Below are 19975 nucleotides of genomic sequence, written 5' to 3' on the forward strand. Positions count from 1 at the left end.
AAATGAGCTAAAGTTTGACTGTTACTTCCACAGTTTAGCACAATCATCATGAGTGGTATTGTTTACTTGTTTTTAGCACAATAAAAAAGGTAAAAAATAAGAGACAAGCACAAACAAAACAAAGAAAATAGGCACAAACAACATAAGGACTAGCACAAAACAAAGACAACAGAAGAGGAGGTAGAGGAAGGAAAATAGGAGGGGGATAGTGGGCGGGTTACAGACCGAAGCCAATGGGGAGTTGAACTCTCCAGGTGCAGTCCAGGCTGCTCTGGTAATTCCCTGGAAAGCCTGGACTGAGAATGACGCCGCTGAAGTCTGTCATGGAGCCTCCGCACTGGGCTGAGGGAGACCAACCGAAGAGAAAGAACATGTCACTTTTCCACAGAGCGGCTCAAAGGGAAAACAAAGAAAAACAACAACTAGGGAGCTAAATATGCATCGAGGGCAAAGAGCATATCGCCTTAATGTTTGGGTATGTGTGTAAATTCCTTTTCACGCATTACTGCTCAGGACTTGTACAAAAAAGGATGTGGGTGGGCCAGCTTTGTAAAAAAAAAAAAAGGTTCATTCAGTTGAGCAAATTGTATTTCCTATGTGCTTGTTTTGTGTTAATTGCTCATTTCTTCTACTGACGCTCCGTCTCTTCTGGACTGAATAAAAGTTGCTCCATAAGGCCATTCATGCAAACATGCTTGGGCCCTGTCCTAGTTTGATGGGGCTTTAAATCGTAATAAACAAATTTAACAATATTCAACACACCAACACTGTTTTGCTCAGGAGTGAATGTGATTACTCTATGCTCTCTCCGGGCTCTTTTGACTGCGTTGGAGAACACTTTAGTTTGCTGTGAAGGTTGCAGTCATCTCTCTCTCCCACTCTACCAAGCCTTACACAAACAGCAAGGTGAATCTAATTTTATTAGCTGCCTGCTAAATCATTTTCCTGTATTGCTGATGTTTTTAAAGGATTTAAGAGCCAAGGCAAGAGGAGCAAAAAACTAATATGGTGGAAAAAATGTGTTTTGGTAGTGGGGGCATCCTGCTTGACCTACTTGTGTTTTGTGAAATGGAAGTAAAGGCAAACGGAGAAGAGAGGCACTTTTAAGGACGCTGTACTGTTTGTGCAGGGGCACGCAAATGCTTTGATGTGGGCTCATAAGCAACAAAATGAATACTGATCCCTGGGTGTTTGAGTGAGTATAGGTGCATTAAACAACAAAGGAGTTAAACCAACAAGGGAACATGTGCAGCTAGGAACATGGCTGTCAACAGCAAAGCTGGGATTTATGACTTTGCTTAACTCTGAAGACCGGAGGCAGGGAATATTTACACGAGGAACGCAGTGTATGCGCTGGTTGTAGTTAGTCAGTGGTTTCAGCCATTGGTAGAGTACATGTACAACGGTGGGCAGAAACACTGGGGTGTTAAAAGAGAATATATAGTGCTGCCTTGGTAATCTTTAAACTCGATCATGGTGGCAGCCGACATCAAAGGAAGTGTCAGGGCGACAACAGAGTCTCAACGGGAAGATCAGAATTCAAGCAAAGTCCTATTGATTCTCAACTCAAGTGGAAAGCAGAGCATCTACCCTCTAAATCACACAAACATCATCCATAACAATGAAACTGCTGCATGGTTTTATATAATAAAGCTCACCTTTTTTTTTAGGACATTGATTTACTGTTTCATTGTTTATGGCGTGAGGAGTGAGTTAAGTGTTAATGAGAGTGCAAGAAACAATGAGTGGAAAAACATGAAAAAACAAGTGAGGGTCTGTTTGATACTGTAAACCCACATTAGAACTTCATTAAAATCATGTGCATAATAATATATAGAAGGAAACATTACCTATACACAGAGGTACGGGGTAATTCCATCTCCTGACAGGGCCAGGCATGCAAGTAACGTATGCATTACCCTGTTCAAAGAAACAAAAACCATTTAGAAATAGAAACTGCTTTAAAAATGTGCAGTAATACAAAAAAGGACACAGCAGAAAGTCCTAAGCAAGATATATATATATATACATTTGTAAACTTAAATCACTGTATTTCAGTTTTTCATGAGCTGCGGCAGGCAGATTTGTACTTGTTTGGTTTAGCATAAGATTTATTAACAATATCAGATATCATTGCTGTAATACACAAATAGATTTACCTAGTATTGGTGCCCAAGTGTTGTATGTATAGCTTATTCAGGTTTTGATGCTGGTGCCAGTTTCTTTGTCCAAATATCCCCAAAAATCCATTGAAATTAAGATATTTATGCCATGTCAAATGAAAATAAAAGACATGTTGGATAGTTGTTCACTAAAATATAATAGAGGCAGCTTTAACTGTGAAAGAATGGTGAAATAGCCCATCCTAATAGAAAAGAGGTAACCTACTTATGTTTACAGTTCAGCAGTGATATGTTCTTGTTTTAAATACATTTACATGGTACATTTCCTGGAAAAAATGTGTTCTTACAATAAATAACACCAATATTATACCTGGAAAAAAAATCCCCCTAAGTATTGATGCATTCATTTAAAACAACACAACTCATCTCAAAAGATTCAGCTATTGTAGTGCTCCATTTTCAAGAATGGCCTTAAGTCTATTTCTTGTTCAGACACTCAGTCTGAAGATGTGTATAAGAAGTTGCTGGCTGGTCCAGAGAGAATGTGAAATAAGGTGAATGCCTGAGCCAGGAAGAGAAAAATCAGTGTGGGATTAGTAAGGCGACTGCTCTCACAATCCATTGCCTGTGGCCTTGCACAGTTCCACAGCTCAAAATGTTTCTACTATACTGTCTACTAAAAAAGGATGGGAAAAACTTAACACATTAAACACATTCAACTCTGACATCCTGGCAAGAAAACACGAAAGCAAAGTAGAGCATTAGAAATAAGGTTGTATGCATACGGCAAATTAAAGGATAGTTACTTGTGCATCCACATTTCTAAACAAACATGGATGTTTTCCAGAGCACTGCCTTAAGTGACTCATCCTTGAGGGCTATCTTTTAAAATTGCTACTTTATATAATTCATCCACCATATATCAAAGAAACAACAATCTGAATGAATGATTTCACCTACCTGCAAAGAAAAGCCTTGGTCACACTGGAAGGAGACCATGTCACCCACAGTGTAGCGATCTCCAACTTTTTGGCCGTTACTGGGAGGCGCCGGCTCTGGGCACGAATCCAAACCTATTGCTTATGACAGAGTCACAACACACAAGTGTGGACAGCAATCATTCTTCTGCATAACATATGACAACACAAATTAAACAGAAAGTTGATCAGCTTTGTCCATTGTAAATGTCACTGAAATATTTAGGGTGTAACTAATCTGTTTCTATCTATGGAGACAACAGGGTTCATTAGAATCAAATGTACTTATAATTGAGCAACAATTAAGCCTAGTTTCTTTATCCTTCTCATTACAGCAGTGGTACCATTTAGAAACCAGGGAAAAGCATAAAGCCATTCTTTGTGCATGTAATCACAAAGTCTAGCTGACTGTGATCTGAGCAATCAGAGCGAAATTACAAAGAGATCTCTAAAGTAATACTTGACAGAAGCATTAAGCTGGATTTGAACAAAATGATTACAGTGTCACTTCCCAGGTACAAAAATGACTTAAGTGTTATTTTGGCTTAGAAGCAATGGTTATGATTTAGGTCACATAAGTGTGGGACGTTTTAGGTAAATTAAAACTACATTTGCTGTTACATAGACAGAGAAGCAGAAATATGAATTTACATTAAACCTTTTTTAAAATTGCTACATTATAATGGTTCAGATTAGATTACTTTTTAGCATTTTGTTTCATTATTTCTACATTGGTAATTCTATTTCCATTTGAATGACTCATATTCCATTAAAATAGGCTCACAGTAGAGATGAACAAAGAAATCAGTTAGTGACCAAAATAGGAAGGAAAGGGATATTTTCCCGTCAGTGAATGAACAATACATAAGAGCTACCAACAAAAACATTCTTTGGTACAGTAGTTATGACTAAGCAAAGAACATCAACTATGAGGACTGTTTACTATAAAGACATGTCAAATATTCTAAAGGAGATCAAAATGCTGAACATTTTTACACAAAGTTGCTCTACTTTAATTTATTTTTAAAGTGTCAAAGTCTAGATATTATGGAATAGGTAGGATTAGGACATTTTGGAGTTAAGGTATTGGTCTACATTCTGCAGGTAATTCACAGACAGGTTGCTTCAGCAATAGTAACCACTCCAGCCTCTAAGTTAAAACAGCAAAAACAGTTCAAAATTGTAACTTTTATAATTTTATGTTTGTTAATAAAATATAACATTTCAATTCGGTTTAATTGCAGCGCAACTGAATATATTAATCTCTTTTATACACACAGTTGGGTGTCGACTCTGGCTCTAATATATAGCAAACAGTGATGGACTATGACAGAAATGCTCATTTCAAGACATCTCAATCACAGCAATAATTTATTGAGTGGTTTAATAATCCAACAATAGTAAATCATGGCTTTTCTCATCTCAAATATTAACTTGGATGTAGCTGCTATTGATTTTAATCGGATGCATCAGAAAAAAAATATTTTGTGATATAGTGCATATAGTGATATAGTGCATAATATACAACATTTTGATGTATATATATTAAAAAAAGCAAAACCAGAGCTTAAAATCCATCTTGTACAGCTGTAAATCAGGTATTTGGTTATTTAGTTTAGTTCTATAGATAATAATGTCCCATAAACTGTTGGACTTTATTGCATTTGCAAAGAAAGAGTCCTGCGACCAAAACATTGTTGTAACTGTCAACATTTTATTACTAATGCATAAATGTTTTCAATTTATTCCGAAAGTAAAAGAAAATATGATGACAAATGGAAACTGGACTAAATTTTGTTAGCAACACAGGAACAACATTGTTCTGTTGTTCTGTTTGCAGGAACAAGCAATAGATGTACATACCATTGAAGGACATTAAAATGCACATGATTATACACTCTCATTCAAACCCACTCAGAGTGTCAACAAGTCCAAACAAGTAGGTGGATGGATGTCTGTAAACATGGGAGCAAATATAGCCATACAATATTCAGAACAGAAAGGTAAGTCATCAGAGCGGAAAATAGCACAAGTGATGACACCACTCAACACTTAGGGGAAGTCAGAATATTTGTGTGGGAGGTGATGGTAACCTAAAGGGGCGTAGAGCATGGAGGTCCATGAAAGCATCCCCGTGCAATAATTCAGTAAAAGAAGAGCCGCTGCAAATGAGCATTGTGGATTCTTTCAACTTAGGATTCACATAAGAATATTACACATTATCAAGGATATTTGGTTTTGCAAGTCACAAGACTGTGAAATTGCTGTCATAGTATGAGGCAGCCAAGAAGCAAGTGTAACATCAAAGTGCAAAGCTGCTATAAATTAAACAGTTCAATGTAATTACCATATGTCCACACTGTACGGAGCAGACAGTGGTTCGTTTTGCACTGTACTGTAAAAGAGGCAAACTGTTTCATAAAGCAGCACATTATGTTTTACTCCACAACAGCACAGGCAACGGTGAAATGTGTTTGCAAGATAAGGCTGGGATTTTCTTTCTGTGCTTTAAATAATTAAACACTGAATCTAAATGTGTTCTGTTTATTAGAAATCAACTAAGGAATCCTGTAAGACCAACACACATTGTCTGGAGGCTTTTAACAAAACCCCGGCTGCAGTAAAGCACTTCCCTTTTAGCACTCATTTCCGTAATTTGGCATTTAACTGCAGGAGCACCATTTAAACCGCTGTTAAAGTTAGGAACAAGTGTCCGCTAACAAAAGTTCCAATGGAACTGTGTGTATCCTTTGGCAAATACCTTTACATTGTTGCAGGAACAGACTCCCTGCTGTCAGAAAGTTGACGTGTCTCTGCATGAGCTGCCCTGTTTGGACCAAGTCCCGTCCTTGTTAAACACAATTGGTATTGAAATAGGAAGTCTTGCCAACTGTATTTAGCTAATTAATTCTGGACCATGTGTGTCACAAACACTGCAGTCGTGCCAAAGGAGAATGCGCCATAAAAAATCAGTTTATCTGTTTTTGTTTTCACTTGGTTCTTGTTTTCGCTTTCACAAATTTATTAAGCCTACATAAATCTAACACTTACATTAACAGTTTAAAATGCATCGTACCAGGGAAGATAATAAGAACTGTTTAGCATTCAAAATAAGGAGCTGGAGGCGGCTTGCGAAAAAAAAAAATAAAATAAAATAAAAAATCTAAGCTAAGAAGATCTACCAGGTACACGAGAAAGCTTCTGGGAGCAAAGGGGGTTGGGAGTTTTTCAAGTTGTTTTTACAAATGCTAAATGTATTTGTCATGTTGTAGAAAAAAAAAAGCCCTGGCATCATATTTAGAAATAAGGAAGGGGAAGGATGAGGAGGAAAGGAAGTGAGTAGAGGCTAATAAGGTTTATGATATACTTTTATAATTGTCACAACACAGTTTATTAAAAACACTTTCAGAGCTCCAGACCCCCAGGATACAATTATTGTGCAAGATGACAAACCTGGAAGCGCTCCATAAAAAAGCAAACAAACAAACAAAAAAAACACCCTGACCTGCATCCTTTCCCTCTGATAAGACGACAGAAATACTGATGGTTATTACTCCTACAAACATCCAATCCTTCTCCTTAGACCTATGATCGAGTCAGACAGACTTTCCATTTATACAGGTAGAGCATTCCATATTCTAAAAATATAAATTATGCCAGGATGACACCTATGACATATGAATAAAATGCCCTAGAAAGGAGCAGATGCATTTCTTTCTGATCACAAAGAGCTAAGATTGCTTTGAAACTGAAGTGCGATTTTTTATTTATTTTGGTTTATTTTTGTTGTTACAAATTTGCTTTGATTCAGCAATGTTCAGACAGTCATGAAGGTCCTGGAGACCGTGGGGTGGTCTAATCTGGTGTGAAGGGGGCCTTAGGAATGGTGGTTTAAACGCTCTACATCTAAGATGTGGTAATGGGCAATAGACATGGTTTCTGTGACTGGCCTCGCTGGAATTCAGCAATTACACAAAGGGGATTTTCTTAAACAGATGGTCTTCTGGTTGGGTCTGAGCCATTCTCTGTAGTCATTTTCATTTTCTGTCTTTTATGCATAGTATTTGCAGCATTATAATGTTTCAAAAGTAGGCTGTGTAAAAACCTTTTAACCCAGCCAGTGATAAAATAATGTAGAAGGAAACTAAGAAAATATCAGCGTTAGGTGTTGTTGGAATTTAGAACAGTTTTATTGGTCAAATACATATTTGTGACATACGGTATGTGTGTCAGTTATTACAATTGTGAAATTGTTTATGTGCTATTGAATGTTACTGCATCTATTGGCCATAAGACAGTGGGTAGCACCATCTGGCTGCTTCATACCTTATTTTATCCTCAGCAAATTTGACTTCAACAAACTGAACTGTTAGCAATTTAACAAAAACATGACTGATCTTAAGCATGATTGCTTAAGATCAGTTTTTGTTGACTGATCTTAAGCAATCGTGCTTAAGATCAGTCATGCTTAAGTAGTAAAATAATGCAAAAGGAACATCGTAAGCAACAAAATTGTTCATATGTAGAGTTTTAAGTTATTGTACAAAGTTAAAACAAATTGGAACCCTTGAATGAGAAAGAACAAAAACATTCAAGGCAGCAGGTGGCATTCCTTGTCCCATTATGAATGCCTCAGTAGTTCAGAAAAGAATTAAAAACCTATAAATTACACTTTGTCTCATTTACACTTTACTTGTCTCATTACACTTTGCCTGTCTCATTGTCTCAAAATTACAAAAGACAAGTTTTTTTTGAAAGGGCTGGTTAAAGAGACCTTTTCCTTAGCAAAAAAGGAACCGCTTTAGTTTGTTGTCAATCCTTACAAATGTCAAGATTTCTGCAACAATGACCTTTAAAGAACAAACCAATGTGAAACCAAGCCATAATGTGCAGCAACATATTTGACAAAAACACAGCGAATCAGTATCAGTATCTTAAAACACCCAATACGAAACACCACAGTGTTTTTGACTGTCAGACAACTGAAACTGAGTCATGATTCCAGGGGAAGAAGGAAATCTAAAACAGAATTTCTAAAAAGATAAAAAATCAAGCTGATGCAATGGTCCCATCATAGTCCAAGCCTTACCGTGATTAAAATGCTGTGGTGGGGCCTGACAGCTCAGTGCAGATGAATGTCAGTGAGCTTCAAAGAGCTTAATAAATGTTGAATACAGGTTTATGTCAAAATTTCTCCACAAGTGCAAGAGACAAGGTCATATGGCTGACAATCACTGAAAGCTACAGCAGCTAAAAGTGTATGAAAGTTATTCCTAACTTTTGTACATTTGGATGTAAATATTATATAATGAAATATACATAATAAAAGATCATGTCTACCTTACATTAGTGCATGGTTACATACAATTACTCTTGATTAGAGGGGGAGAGAACATAATATATACTGTATGTACCACACAGTACTTTATCTTTGCAATAATGCAGATATATGAATCAAAAATATTGACAACCATGTCTTCGACTCATTGAAATCATGTTAAATAAGCTGCTGTCTTTAAATAATTTATTTAAAAATTTTCACAAATATATACTACAAGTCTATTTTTAGTTCCGCTTAAAAGTGCAGATGCCAAATGACTAATTCTAAAACATCAATCCCAACAGACTATTTCTGTAGGGAAGTCAATTAAAGAAGTTGTTTTTCTTTTATTTAAAAATCCCTTCCAAACAACATTGTTGTTTTGTTTTTTTTATTTCTCATGTGATTTAATGAGACAATATTATTATTTAGTTAATGTCAGATAAGTGATCCAGAGCCCTGATCCTCACGGTAAATTATGCATCATGTTTTAGATGTTGTCATTAACAGGACCTGCTGATGGTTTAGTGAAATCACTTGGATCAGGTGTCCTGGAGCAGAGACGCAACTAAAACATGCAGGAGAGTATGCCCTCTGGGACACAGTTAGATGTTCTTTGTCATTTTAGTAATTAAGATTATAACAGCATGGAAACCTCTCTAATTAAGTCTTCTTTTGATATTCAAGACCTTTTCAATAAACCCCAAATCTCTTACTTTACAAACTCTCTTCCCCTGTGCTTCCTCAGGGCATCAACTCTCAGTCACAAAAGATCCAAAAACTAAAGTCCTTTTTTAAGTGATAAATGTAGCCATTGACTGTGAAATTTATGGCACTGGGCTCAGTCCAAAAGTCCAAATGATTCCTTTTTATTCTCTGGGATATATTTTCTCCCTAATACAAATTAAGCATTGACAGACACAAATATCATTTATTTAACACAAATTAGCAACGCTGAGTTGAAGAAATACACAGTCACTTTCCAAGAGCCTCAAATTATCTGAAAACATGCACCTGAATAAACACAGTGAAGAGAAAATGAGAAGATACCAATTTTCATGTCAGTATGAAAATGAATTCAAATTTTACAATTAAAATAAATTCAAGGACCTTGCATATGTGTTTGCAGCAACTTTGAAGTTAAAATCCCACAAAGAAAGCTCACGGAGAAATATGTTACTGAAATGATTCTCAGCCACTGATGCTGTGAGGAAGAGGGAGAAGAGGTTAGCACATACATCCAAATATCCCCATGCAATACCAAAGATGAACAGATTGACATATCCTAGTGATGAAGTTATTCTTAACAGTGGTGTGTTGCTGAGAGACTTTTCTCACCGACAATAAGGGTAGATTCAGTGATGATGTGTCATCACACCAGCAGTAAATTTGTGAAATTTGTTATGCTGAACTGAGATCAGCTGGTGTGTGAGCAGTAGTGTTTGGAGGAAAGTCCCATTGTGTCTTTCTGGTACTCGTTATTTCAACACCACAACTTCTGTAAGTCTTATTTTTTTAGTTGGGTATGATTTTTGAACTGCTGTCCATCTACATCACTGCTGGTAATTGGCTTTTACATCACAATGGCAAGTTTTAAAAGTACCTTATTAAGAAAAAAAAATCTCATAGGACCACAAATTGCAGAAGCAGATAAAGAAAAAATTGATTTAAAATCCATGAGGAATGCACAAGAGAAAGAAAAGCACTTAGTATGTCAATAACAGTGGACTGTTTTATTAAGAATTACCCTTATTCTCATTTGCACAAATTTTTGACTTGAGGGGATGCCATAAATGAGTCACTCCACAGGGACCAGCCACACTCTTTAAATGTTAGTACACAATGCTCATTTTGGAAAAAAAAGCCTCTGAGTGAATATCCCACTGAGAGATGAGGAAATTCAGGTCGTAAATGAAAAGGGATGTGAGTCCAGTAACTTGAGGCTATGCACGAATTTGAAAGCAAAAGCACTGGAGAATGCCAGGCTGGAATAGAAAAAACCCAGACACAAAGACTGGAAATTAAATGACACGGAGGGTAAAAAAATATACTCTCTGTTCTATTTTGTGGCTCATAATTTTTCTATCAACAACTCTCTGTGCCATCTAGACCAGCAGCATCATTTTTGTGTTTTAGCCCTGAGCAGCAGCTGCAACGTACAGCAAGGGAACAAAGACAAAGTGACAAACAAGCAGACATGTCATCTCTCATACCTGTGTACTCCAAGTGGAAACCAGCAGCAGATACACTGATGTCAGACTGGAAGGTCAAGTACAGGTTGTTGGAGGTACTGTTCAGCAGTTGGGGGATTGTTGTGCCTGTATTATAAAATAAGAGGATGCATTTACACTCGATCAAAAGCAAAAAGGGTTTTGCACAGTATTATTAACACAATTTCAGAGACAGAACAGCAAACAAAAAGTTTATCCCTAGAACTTCCAATGGAGAAAGTAACTTCACTAAATCTGCATGGAATGGAGGCCATGTTGGATACTATACTCAGGGCTGTGTGGTGATTCATGACTTTTCCAGTCAGAGCTCTGATTTTAGAGGGCATTCTTGTTTTACTTCTTACAACTAACTATGAAAATTTAACTACCAATTATAAGTAGAATCCACCATATGTTGGGTGAATTAACTTTTTGAAAAAAAGACTAAGTCTGTTTTTTGGTACAGCACATCATTCATTGGGTACCAGTAGAGCACCTCTTAACACTGCATTATGTTGACAAAATCCTATGGAGTTATATGTTAGCACGAAGATTTAATTGAAATAATTTATCTACTTTTAGGTTGTTTGCAACTTTCCTTACAAAAAATCCCCCCCAAAAAACAAAACAATTCTATGGGACCAAAGTTTTAAAAATCCACAGTTGTAACATGTTTTCTGTATTACCATGTCTGTCAGTAAAATAAAACAAAAAATAGCCTGCAGTAGACTTACTAAAGGGACAGGTTACATGTTAGTTAGTATCAAATTGCAAATGGATCACAAGACACACGTTTTACCATTTCATTGTCTTTCGCCTTTTGTACAAGATCACAGTTAAAGATTTTGTATAAGTGTTGGTTAGATTATATAAAAGTATTACAATAATTGTACCACCCATTCCACTGTTCCAATAATCTAAGTTTTTTGTTCAGTTATTTCTCACCCATAAATTATTTACTGATGAAAGTGCCGCAACTTAATGTAGTGTGACTTTTAAATAACGTTCTAATGGATTTTAGACTTCCTGCTTCAGAAGCAAAAACATGTCAATTGTTCTTGTTTGTAAATTTTAGTGATATAATAATTCATGTCATTTTTTTTTTCAAAGTTACCATTTTAAAAGAATCCAACACCAGCCCATCTCTGGTAAGGATCACATTTCCTTCCAATTAATTTGAGCACACCTCGTTTTTACTTTAAAACATTTTAATGAAATCCTGAAACCCCAAAATGGCCAACCATTTTCAATTACGATGGACAACGATGGATATTTGGCATCACTGATCTCAGGGACATCTTTTTCGATTTCAGCTACACGTCTGTAACTTTGCCAGCAGATTTTGACATCCAGTGTAATGACAATAATGCTCATTGGTTTAGGCCAGGCTAAAACTGATTTCTGGCCATTTATAATGCTTTAACCTTTTCACTCTGCACATCTGCTCTGCCTTGCTGGAGCTGTACAAGAGAGCTATTTTACTATTCAAAGAGCTTTGTTCTAAATGAAATATTCACCTCTTGAAAATTTTGACAGCTCATCTCTTAAAATGGATAATGCAGCAGAAGTCATTATGCTGCACCAGTCCCTCCTATAGTATGATTTAGCATCTAAAATGATGGGATAGCCTGCTTCTTGTTGGTTACCATGTGGCAAGTGCACAATTTTCATCAATGCATGCCCAGTGGCAATACTACATCTGTAAAATTCCTGACTGAACTGGGGCTCGTATAATGAAAATATCTGCCGCAAAGACAGACTTGTGGGAGAGAGAAGAGTTTTTTTCTCTCTGTTTTTCTCTTTCTTGGATTTTTAGACAGTCTTCTCAAAGGACATGCCAAATGTCATCAGCCCCATCACCACATCTGTCTGCTGCTAGAGTTTTGTGACATCTGATTGAAATTCAAGTGGGAACTGACAACTAAAATTTAGCTATATCAAATTTACCCGAGTAGCTCCCAAGCCTTGGAGCATTGCCATCCATGCCATCAAAAAAGTCCAGTGAATCCCAGTTATGCTCCGTGGCAAAGGTTACAACCTGGATCTGAACAAGAAAACAGTCTTAATACAAGTGTAAAATAGCACATACCCAATATGTAGTCCATTTGGAAATAAAGAATACTCTTCCTAAACTATTTTCTTTTTATTAAGTGTAAAAAAAATTGTTGCTTACTTGTATGCCAGCTCCTTCAGGAACAGATATTCTCCAAGCACAGTTCAGATAATTTGAGTATGTCTCAGGGTATCCGGGAGAAAGGATGGTGCCACGACGTTCAGTTAACACTCCACCGCAGGGAACTGGAGAAAGGACGAAATATAGGGGGGGCCGGGGGGGGGGTGGGAACAGAAAATGGGAAGAGATAGCTCAGTAGTGATCACAGTGAGGGAGTTTGTGGTTGTGAAATTAAATGGGCAATATAAATTATTTAAAATATTTCATTCAAATTTCATTCATTAATACTTTGTATAAGCAGTTTTCATTGATGTTACAACTCCAAGTTGTGTGTGGGATATCGCTACCAATTAATAACCCTCTAAACATAATGTTTTGCATGTAGGCCAAAAACATGAACTATAGCTTCATTTGACCAGAGCACTTAATTGTAAATGCTATGTGCCTGCATGGTTTGTGGCTAAATAAATATGAACATTTATTTAGTTTTTGGTGCAGGACTGAAAGTCCAAATCTCCAACTTAAGCTATGAGTCTTTGTAGATCCTCCATAGTTATGATGGCTCTATTGGCTGCTTCTAATGCTCTCCTTTGTCACCTTGTTAGTGGCTATATTTGCATTTGTTCCATACTCTTTGTGATTTGGATGATGAACTGAATAGTGCTCTGTGATTTGCTCAAAACACAGGATATTGTTATATATTCTAACCCTATTTTTAACCTCTCTAGAACTTTCTCCCCAACCAGTTTGCTGTGTTCCTTGACCTTTGTGATGCTGTTGCTTCACTGATGTTCTCTAGCAAACCTCTAACGCCTTCACAGCTGAATTTAAACAGAGAAGAAAATAGAAACAAGATTTACTAACTACATGACTTCTGAAAATAGCTTTGTTGCGCTGGACAACTTTAAGGAAATTAAAGTAATTGAATACAAATGCATGCCATGTTTTTCCAGATTTTTATTTGCAAAAATTTTTAAAACCATTCCTTACCCTTTATAATTTTGGTATAATTCGCGTTCGTCTATCGCAGAAAACCTGAACAAGTTCTGGCTCAAAGTGACAAAAAAAAAGAGAATAGTTTGCCAATTCCTGTAAAATGGTCTTTCCATCTTTTAAAAGGCATAAGAACTTTGACTTAGATGAGAACATATAATGCCTGCAGCATTAATAAATTGATTTTTACAAGATAGATATCCAGACTGTACTAAAAATCAGTTTTAATGGATCTATAACAAGATTAACAGTAATGTGTTCTCATGCCCAGAAGCGAACATTTAAAACTCTACTTTGCATCAGATTTAAAAGTTTGTGAAATTTCAGTCTTCCAAAGGCCAAAACAAAAAGTATTTATCTGAACTGCTAAAACACTTTGTGTGTTACATATTTTCAGCAGTGCCACAGGTAGTTTTGACATGCTGACATAGCTTCACACTGTGACGTTTAAGCATTTGTAGAAAACTACATCCTAAACAACAGCTGGTTTTGTTTTTCACAGGTTTTTCTGACAGGTGCTAAGTGCACATTTATAGCGCTGCTGAGATTATCTTCACCTGAGCCTGATTTATCCTATACAGGTCTACAATAATCATTGTTTTGATTTTTATGAGTAAATAAGTAATGGAGAGATTGTCTCATCAAAAGTTCAGATTGTCAATAATTAGTTAGCATAAATACCAATATTTATCTAGGTAGTACTTTTTTCTGTCAGAAAGACAATTAGAGTGCAGCTCCACAGTGACTACTTTGTTCTTTTCCTCTTGACTGACACAACTGAGAAAATTACTTTTGTTCTACAGCTCAAGCAGCCACAAATTGGAAAGTCACACTTTCATAATATCACAGTTTCAGCTTCTTGCAAAGGCATATTGACATGCATTTACTGCTGAATTTTACTAACTCTAGGGTCACATTACAGCTTAAGGAGGCTATTTCATTTTCTTTTAAGACCATATTAAGATTAAGAAAGCTGTAATCTTCAGATATATTTCATTTTTAGGGTTACTTTTAGTAAATAGTTATCCAAAATCAATTTAGTTACTGTGAACATTAGCTATTTTTTGTTTAGTATCAAAAGATCACATGACTATAACCAACGTGTAACGATCAAATTGGGAAAGAATGAGTGGGAATAATGCTCTATCATCTTGAACAAGTCAACCCAAGTTCCTCTGAGGTCTGACATCAATGAGGCATTTTTATCTCTCAACTGCCTTTCACAACACTTTCTCTTTTTGGCCCTTTCTGTGTAAAGCTGAAGGATATATGTGTGTGAAAATCCCAGCAGATCAGTAGTTTCTGAAATACTTAGACCAGACCATCTGGCAAAAACAGCGATGCCACCTTCCAAGTAACTTAAATCTGCTTTTATCCACATTCTTGACTTCAGCAAATCGCCTCCACAATATCTAGAGAGCTTAATGCTGTGGTGTAGCTCCCATGTGATTGGCTTACTTCATGTTTGCATTAATAAGCAATTGAACAGGTGTATGTTCTAAAATTGCCTGTGTGCATGTGTTTGAATTTTTGTGAAAAAATTAATTTCTATAATGCACCGAAAAATGGACGAAGTGGGGAACATTTTCTCCTTTAGATTAATATAATGAGTCATAAATATTCCATAATCATAACCAAGGTTTTATAAGCCTGCTGTTGTTGAGCCATTATTAAAAAATAGTGGAACTTGGATCCTGAACAGCTTAAAAAATTACAGGCTTATTGCCAAGATCTCTTTAATGTCAAAACATCTTAAAAGAGTAGCGGCAGAACAGCTCATTTCTTTTAATGAAGCACATGATATCTTTGAAAAATGTCTGCCTGCCTTTTGTAAGCTCCACTCCAAAGATGTTTAATCAGATTTTTTTTTTAGCCAAGAAACTTTTCTGGGCTATGAAGACTTCTATAAAGAGTAGGATTAAGAATGACGGTTCATAGTTTTTTGGGGTTTTTTCATGTCTTCTTGATTATTGCAACGGTATTTTCATTATTTTGAGTAAGAAAAATCGGTACCATATCCAGTAAATTCAGAATGTCGCTGTAAAGATTGTAACCAAAAGAGACAGAACATCACTCCAGTTTTAATCTCTTTACATTGGCTACCAGTAAAGTTTTTCTTTCTTTTCTGCAAAATGGATACATTTAAATATAAACCAAAAAAACATGTGGCCATAGGGAAGTAAACACGACACATAAACCGAGTAAAGTACTGCTGAGGATGTCAATTTTATTTTTCCTCTGGTTTTATTCAATTAAAATCTTCACTGGGGTTTGTTTGTATCCTGTAGGGCTGCAGCAAAATGTCAGAGACATATGAGAGAATATTACATCAATTAAGGATAATTTATGATAACTTAATATTTTAAAAGCGGTTTGTGAAGGATGGGTGCAAACTGAAAAAGACAAGTTTCATTATCCAAGATTTACAACAAGTCAAGTTGTTATGAGAACCATATGGAATGGTTGATTTATTCAATTAAGAAGCAATTCCTAACAATAATCCTTGTTGGTACCTGCAAAACTTCTGCATCCTCCAACACTACTGCAACACAATGCTGAAGTTAGCACGAGACTTGTTCCCTGTCGTTTGGAAAAATGTAAATAGCTAGTTTGTTGCTTCTTAAGATTCTACACCAAATCTAAATAATCTGCTGTATTTTATGTATTTCCAGTCTAAATATATTCATTATAAACTTTCTTTAAAACACTAAAGTAGCCCAGTCTCTTTAGTGACGGTGAGACTGGGAAGATATGAAAGATCTTTCATCTCTTGGTAGCCAGACTGAAAAACAGTTGTTGTGTGTAAGTGTTTTTGTCAATCTGTGGATTCATATACATTTCAAAATTACATATACACTGCCACTTTACTAGCAATAATTTGTAGAGGTGATATAGGCAACATAAGTCATTTACAAGAGGCAAACTCAGACTCAATCTAATCAGATGACCTTAAAAACCTTAAATTCACACAAGTTGTGTTGCTGAGAGAACAACGTCTAACACATGAGCTGAAAATGTTTCAGAGTTCATTTTGGATCCTGTCAAAAGTAACTTATCCACTGCATTGTTCACAAAGCCCAAATTATCAATTCAAAAGTCTGTGCCTGCTGTTGATCTCCGTTCTCTAGTAACACAGTAACAGATCCTAAAAGCCCCTGGTGTTGTCAATGACCCAACTGCATAAAATGTAGAAATAGTACTTTTCCACAGAAATTCATACTTCAGAACTCACCCAATTACAACCATATAGTATGTTCTTGAAAGAGAATGCCACTTTGGTAAATAACGTTAGGAGGTTAGCAACAAAGCTGTGAACTTAACAAAAAAAATTTAAAAAAAACTTGAAAGATGCTCCTATGACAATCCATTAAAATGAGAAAAAAAAACTTTAAATATTTTGTAGCAGAACAATTGAAGCATTGTTTATTAGAAAAAAGAAAAGAACATCAGTTGGGCATAGTCCCAGTCATTTTCCTCTTTTATAAGTGAAACTTTCCAAATATTTCAAATATTGCTGTGTCATCAGGAGCAGCAGTCTGGTCTGATCCCCCCCATCCCCCAGACTGAGACACTTTAATTGGTCTTGGGAGGCTCTTTCAGAACAAGACTCACTGGTTTAAAAACAAGCACTGTGCGACTCTGTTTACTTGTTGACACCTTCAAACAAGTGTTTCAACCAACTGTGAATTCCACGGTGTGGGCACGCTGAGCATGAATTACAGAAATATGTGAGGTTATATAAGATTAGACAGTGATGAATTGTTTTAAACTCAAAATTTATATTGTATGTCTATCATGCTGTTGACAGTTATTAGTTTATCTGAGAACAACTAAAAAAAGCTGTGATTCAGTTCATCTTATCAATCTACAATAAACTATTACACATGAAAGTTATCAGCATGAATACAATACCTTTACATTTTAAAACCTCTAAAATACTTCTATCGCAATTTCTTTGACATAAAAATATCAGTATACAAAAGTCAGTTACTCTAAATGAACAACTGTCTGAGCGTTATGAATGCGCTCAGGTGAAGAAAATTTAATCAGTCTTGTTCAAATTTACCTAAAGAACTGTAATCTAATAACTTTGTTTTGTGAAATCAAAAGCAGACCTGTGCTGAATTTTGTGCCGGGTCATTTACAACAGGTTGAGGAAATGCAAATTTTGTCTTCTCAAACAACGCCTGATGCTGTCATATCCAATAAAGACTGCCTGAGTAATTTACCATAGTGTGTTTTTTTTTTCTCAAGTCCCTATAAGATTATATCCGTTATTCTGAATGAGTACACTGTCGCTGAGGGAGATGCTGCAGCCAGATTCAATCTTGAAATAAAAATCACTGTGTTTGAAATGAAACTGCGCGTGCCATGGCTATTCCCTCACTGCTTGGCAGGAAACTCAGATGAACCCTCGGTTGAAATCTCATGCACTTACCGTCTTGGATTATTTGCTTGCTGGCATGAGGCCGTATTTCAATAGGTTTTGCCTCACTTCATCATAGCTATGCATTTTTCCAAAGCAGCTGTGTGAGTTTCTTTATGGGACTGAAAGCATGGCTTTTTAACTGCACGTCTTTGGAAAACCAGCATGTGCAAAGAGAGAGAGAATGAAAACCACATCTACAGAGAGAACGTGATGAGTGCACAAGAATGTGCCGACATGTTTCTACATGCATTTCTCTAGGATGGCTGGTCAAGTAAACATGTAAAGAGAGATATTCACATAAATTGTTGGGTGATACCACTATAGAGCTTCAAAATTGCTACCTCTATTGCCAAATGTTTTCTACCAGAGATTAAATAAGTCAAATTTTCAGTATATGAGACTAAATATCAAATATAACAATTACACAAACCTCTCTCTTAATTAAGTTAATAGTTAATAGTGGTTGGAACGTTTTACTGAGAAATGGGACAATTTTTTTTTTTTCAGAAACTGGAGTGCCACTGTCAATTTCTTGTATGTAAATAAATGTTTTTTTTATTATTGTATAATTGTAAAAAAGGAAATGTTTTTTTTCTATCTTTGCTTGTTTTCTAGAGTAGAAAAAGACAAAATATTTTATAGGCATAAAAAAATCACATAATGGGTCTCCATTCTAAATGGAGAATTTTATAGGGAATAGAAAGTCATACCAATGCAAAAACTCATGTATATGAGGAATTCTTTTGCCATAATCCAAGAGCACACATTTGCAGTCTGAATGCAGGATTTCATGTCTTTTGTTCTCAAAACTTTTAATATTTTTGAATACATTTTTATTTTGAAAGCAGGACTTCAAATCTTTCTTCTCAAAACTTGTAATGATTGTACTCAAAACTTCTCCTCACGCTCACACTTAGTCTCTGCTTGGAGCAAATCTTTGCTTACAAAACTCTTTGCTTGCTTGGTGGACATTTTCTGCCATAATCCAAGAGCACACATTTTCAGTCTGAAAACAGGATTTCATGTCTTTTGTTCTCAAAACTTTTAATACTTTTGCTTATATTTTTATTTTGAAAGCAGGACATCATGTACTGGGTGCGTTTGTTTCCCTCTAACGGGTGCGCCTGCGTGGCTACTATCGATTGTAGCAACCTGCGCCACCCACTGGATGTAGAGAGAAACAACGATGTCAGCATTCTGCTCCATAATACACTAACATCTGCCAACAGTGTGCTACTGGAGTTTGTCCACTCAACCAACTTCCTACATCCAGTGGGTGGTGTAGGTTGCACACCACCCACTGAGAATAAAAGACATGAAATCCTTCTTTCAGACTGAAAGTGTGTGCTCTTGGACTATGGCAGAAAAATTCCCCCACACATGTAATCAAGTTTTGAAAACATAAAAAACATTATGATAGTCTGCCAACTAGTTTCTGTTTCCAAAACAGCTCTGACCCATTAAGGCATAGACTCCTCTAGACCCTTGAAGCTGTTCCATGCTTACTGGCTTCAAGACTTCAGAAGAAGATGGCATGGAAAGATCAAGATCTGATGAAGTTAACAACTTAAATGCGTTGTTCTGCACCTTAAACCATTCTCCACTGTTTTTCTGTTAAGCGTATGGAATTATCCTGTTGACCACAGCCATCAGAGAGAACGCCTTCCTACTGTGCAGCCACACATGCAACAAACTGCAAAGCACTGTTTATTCTGACAACATTGTATCAAAACCGTAAAGTGATCTCAGC

General features: G+C 36.2%; 1 protein-coding gene across 5 annotated transcripts in view; it reads right to left on the reverse strand.

Moving 5' to 3' along the window:
- LOC114141949 (CUB and sushi domain-containing protein 3-like) overlaps nt 1-19975 on the reverse strand; it is a 244962-nt gene that overhangs the window by 85982 nt on the left and 139005 nt on the right. For 4 of the 5 annotated variants that reach the window (XM_028012891.1, XM_028012890.1, XM_028012889.1 and 1 more), the window contains 6 exons: nt 12804-12928; nt 12578-12674; nt 10634-10738; nt 3084-3202; nt 1851-1920; nt 226-342 (listed from right to left, as the gene is read on the reverse strand). In XM_028012891.1, the coding sequence (XP_027868692.1) occupies nt 226-342; nt 1851-1920; nt 3084-3202; nt 10634-10738; nt 12578-12674; nt 12804-12928 (633 nt within the window). The remainder of the gene's footprint in view (nt 1-225; nt 343-1850; nt 1921-3083; nt 3203-10633; nt 10739-12577; nt 12675-12803; nt 12929-19975) is intronic. The other variant, XM_028012888.1, reaches the window with a different exon arrangement.

This window comes from Xiphophorus couchianus, chromosome 3, assembly GCF_001444195.1.
Source record: "Xiphophorus couchianus chromosome 3, X_couchianus-1.0, whole genome shotgun sequence".
Classification (NCBI taxonomy): Eukaryota; Metazoa; Chordata; class Actinopteri; order Cyprinodontiformes; family Poeciliidae; genus Xiphophorus; species Xiphophorus couchianus.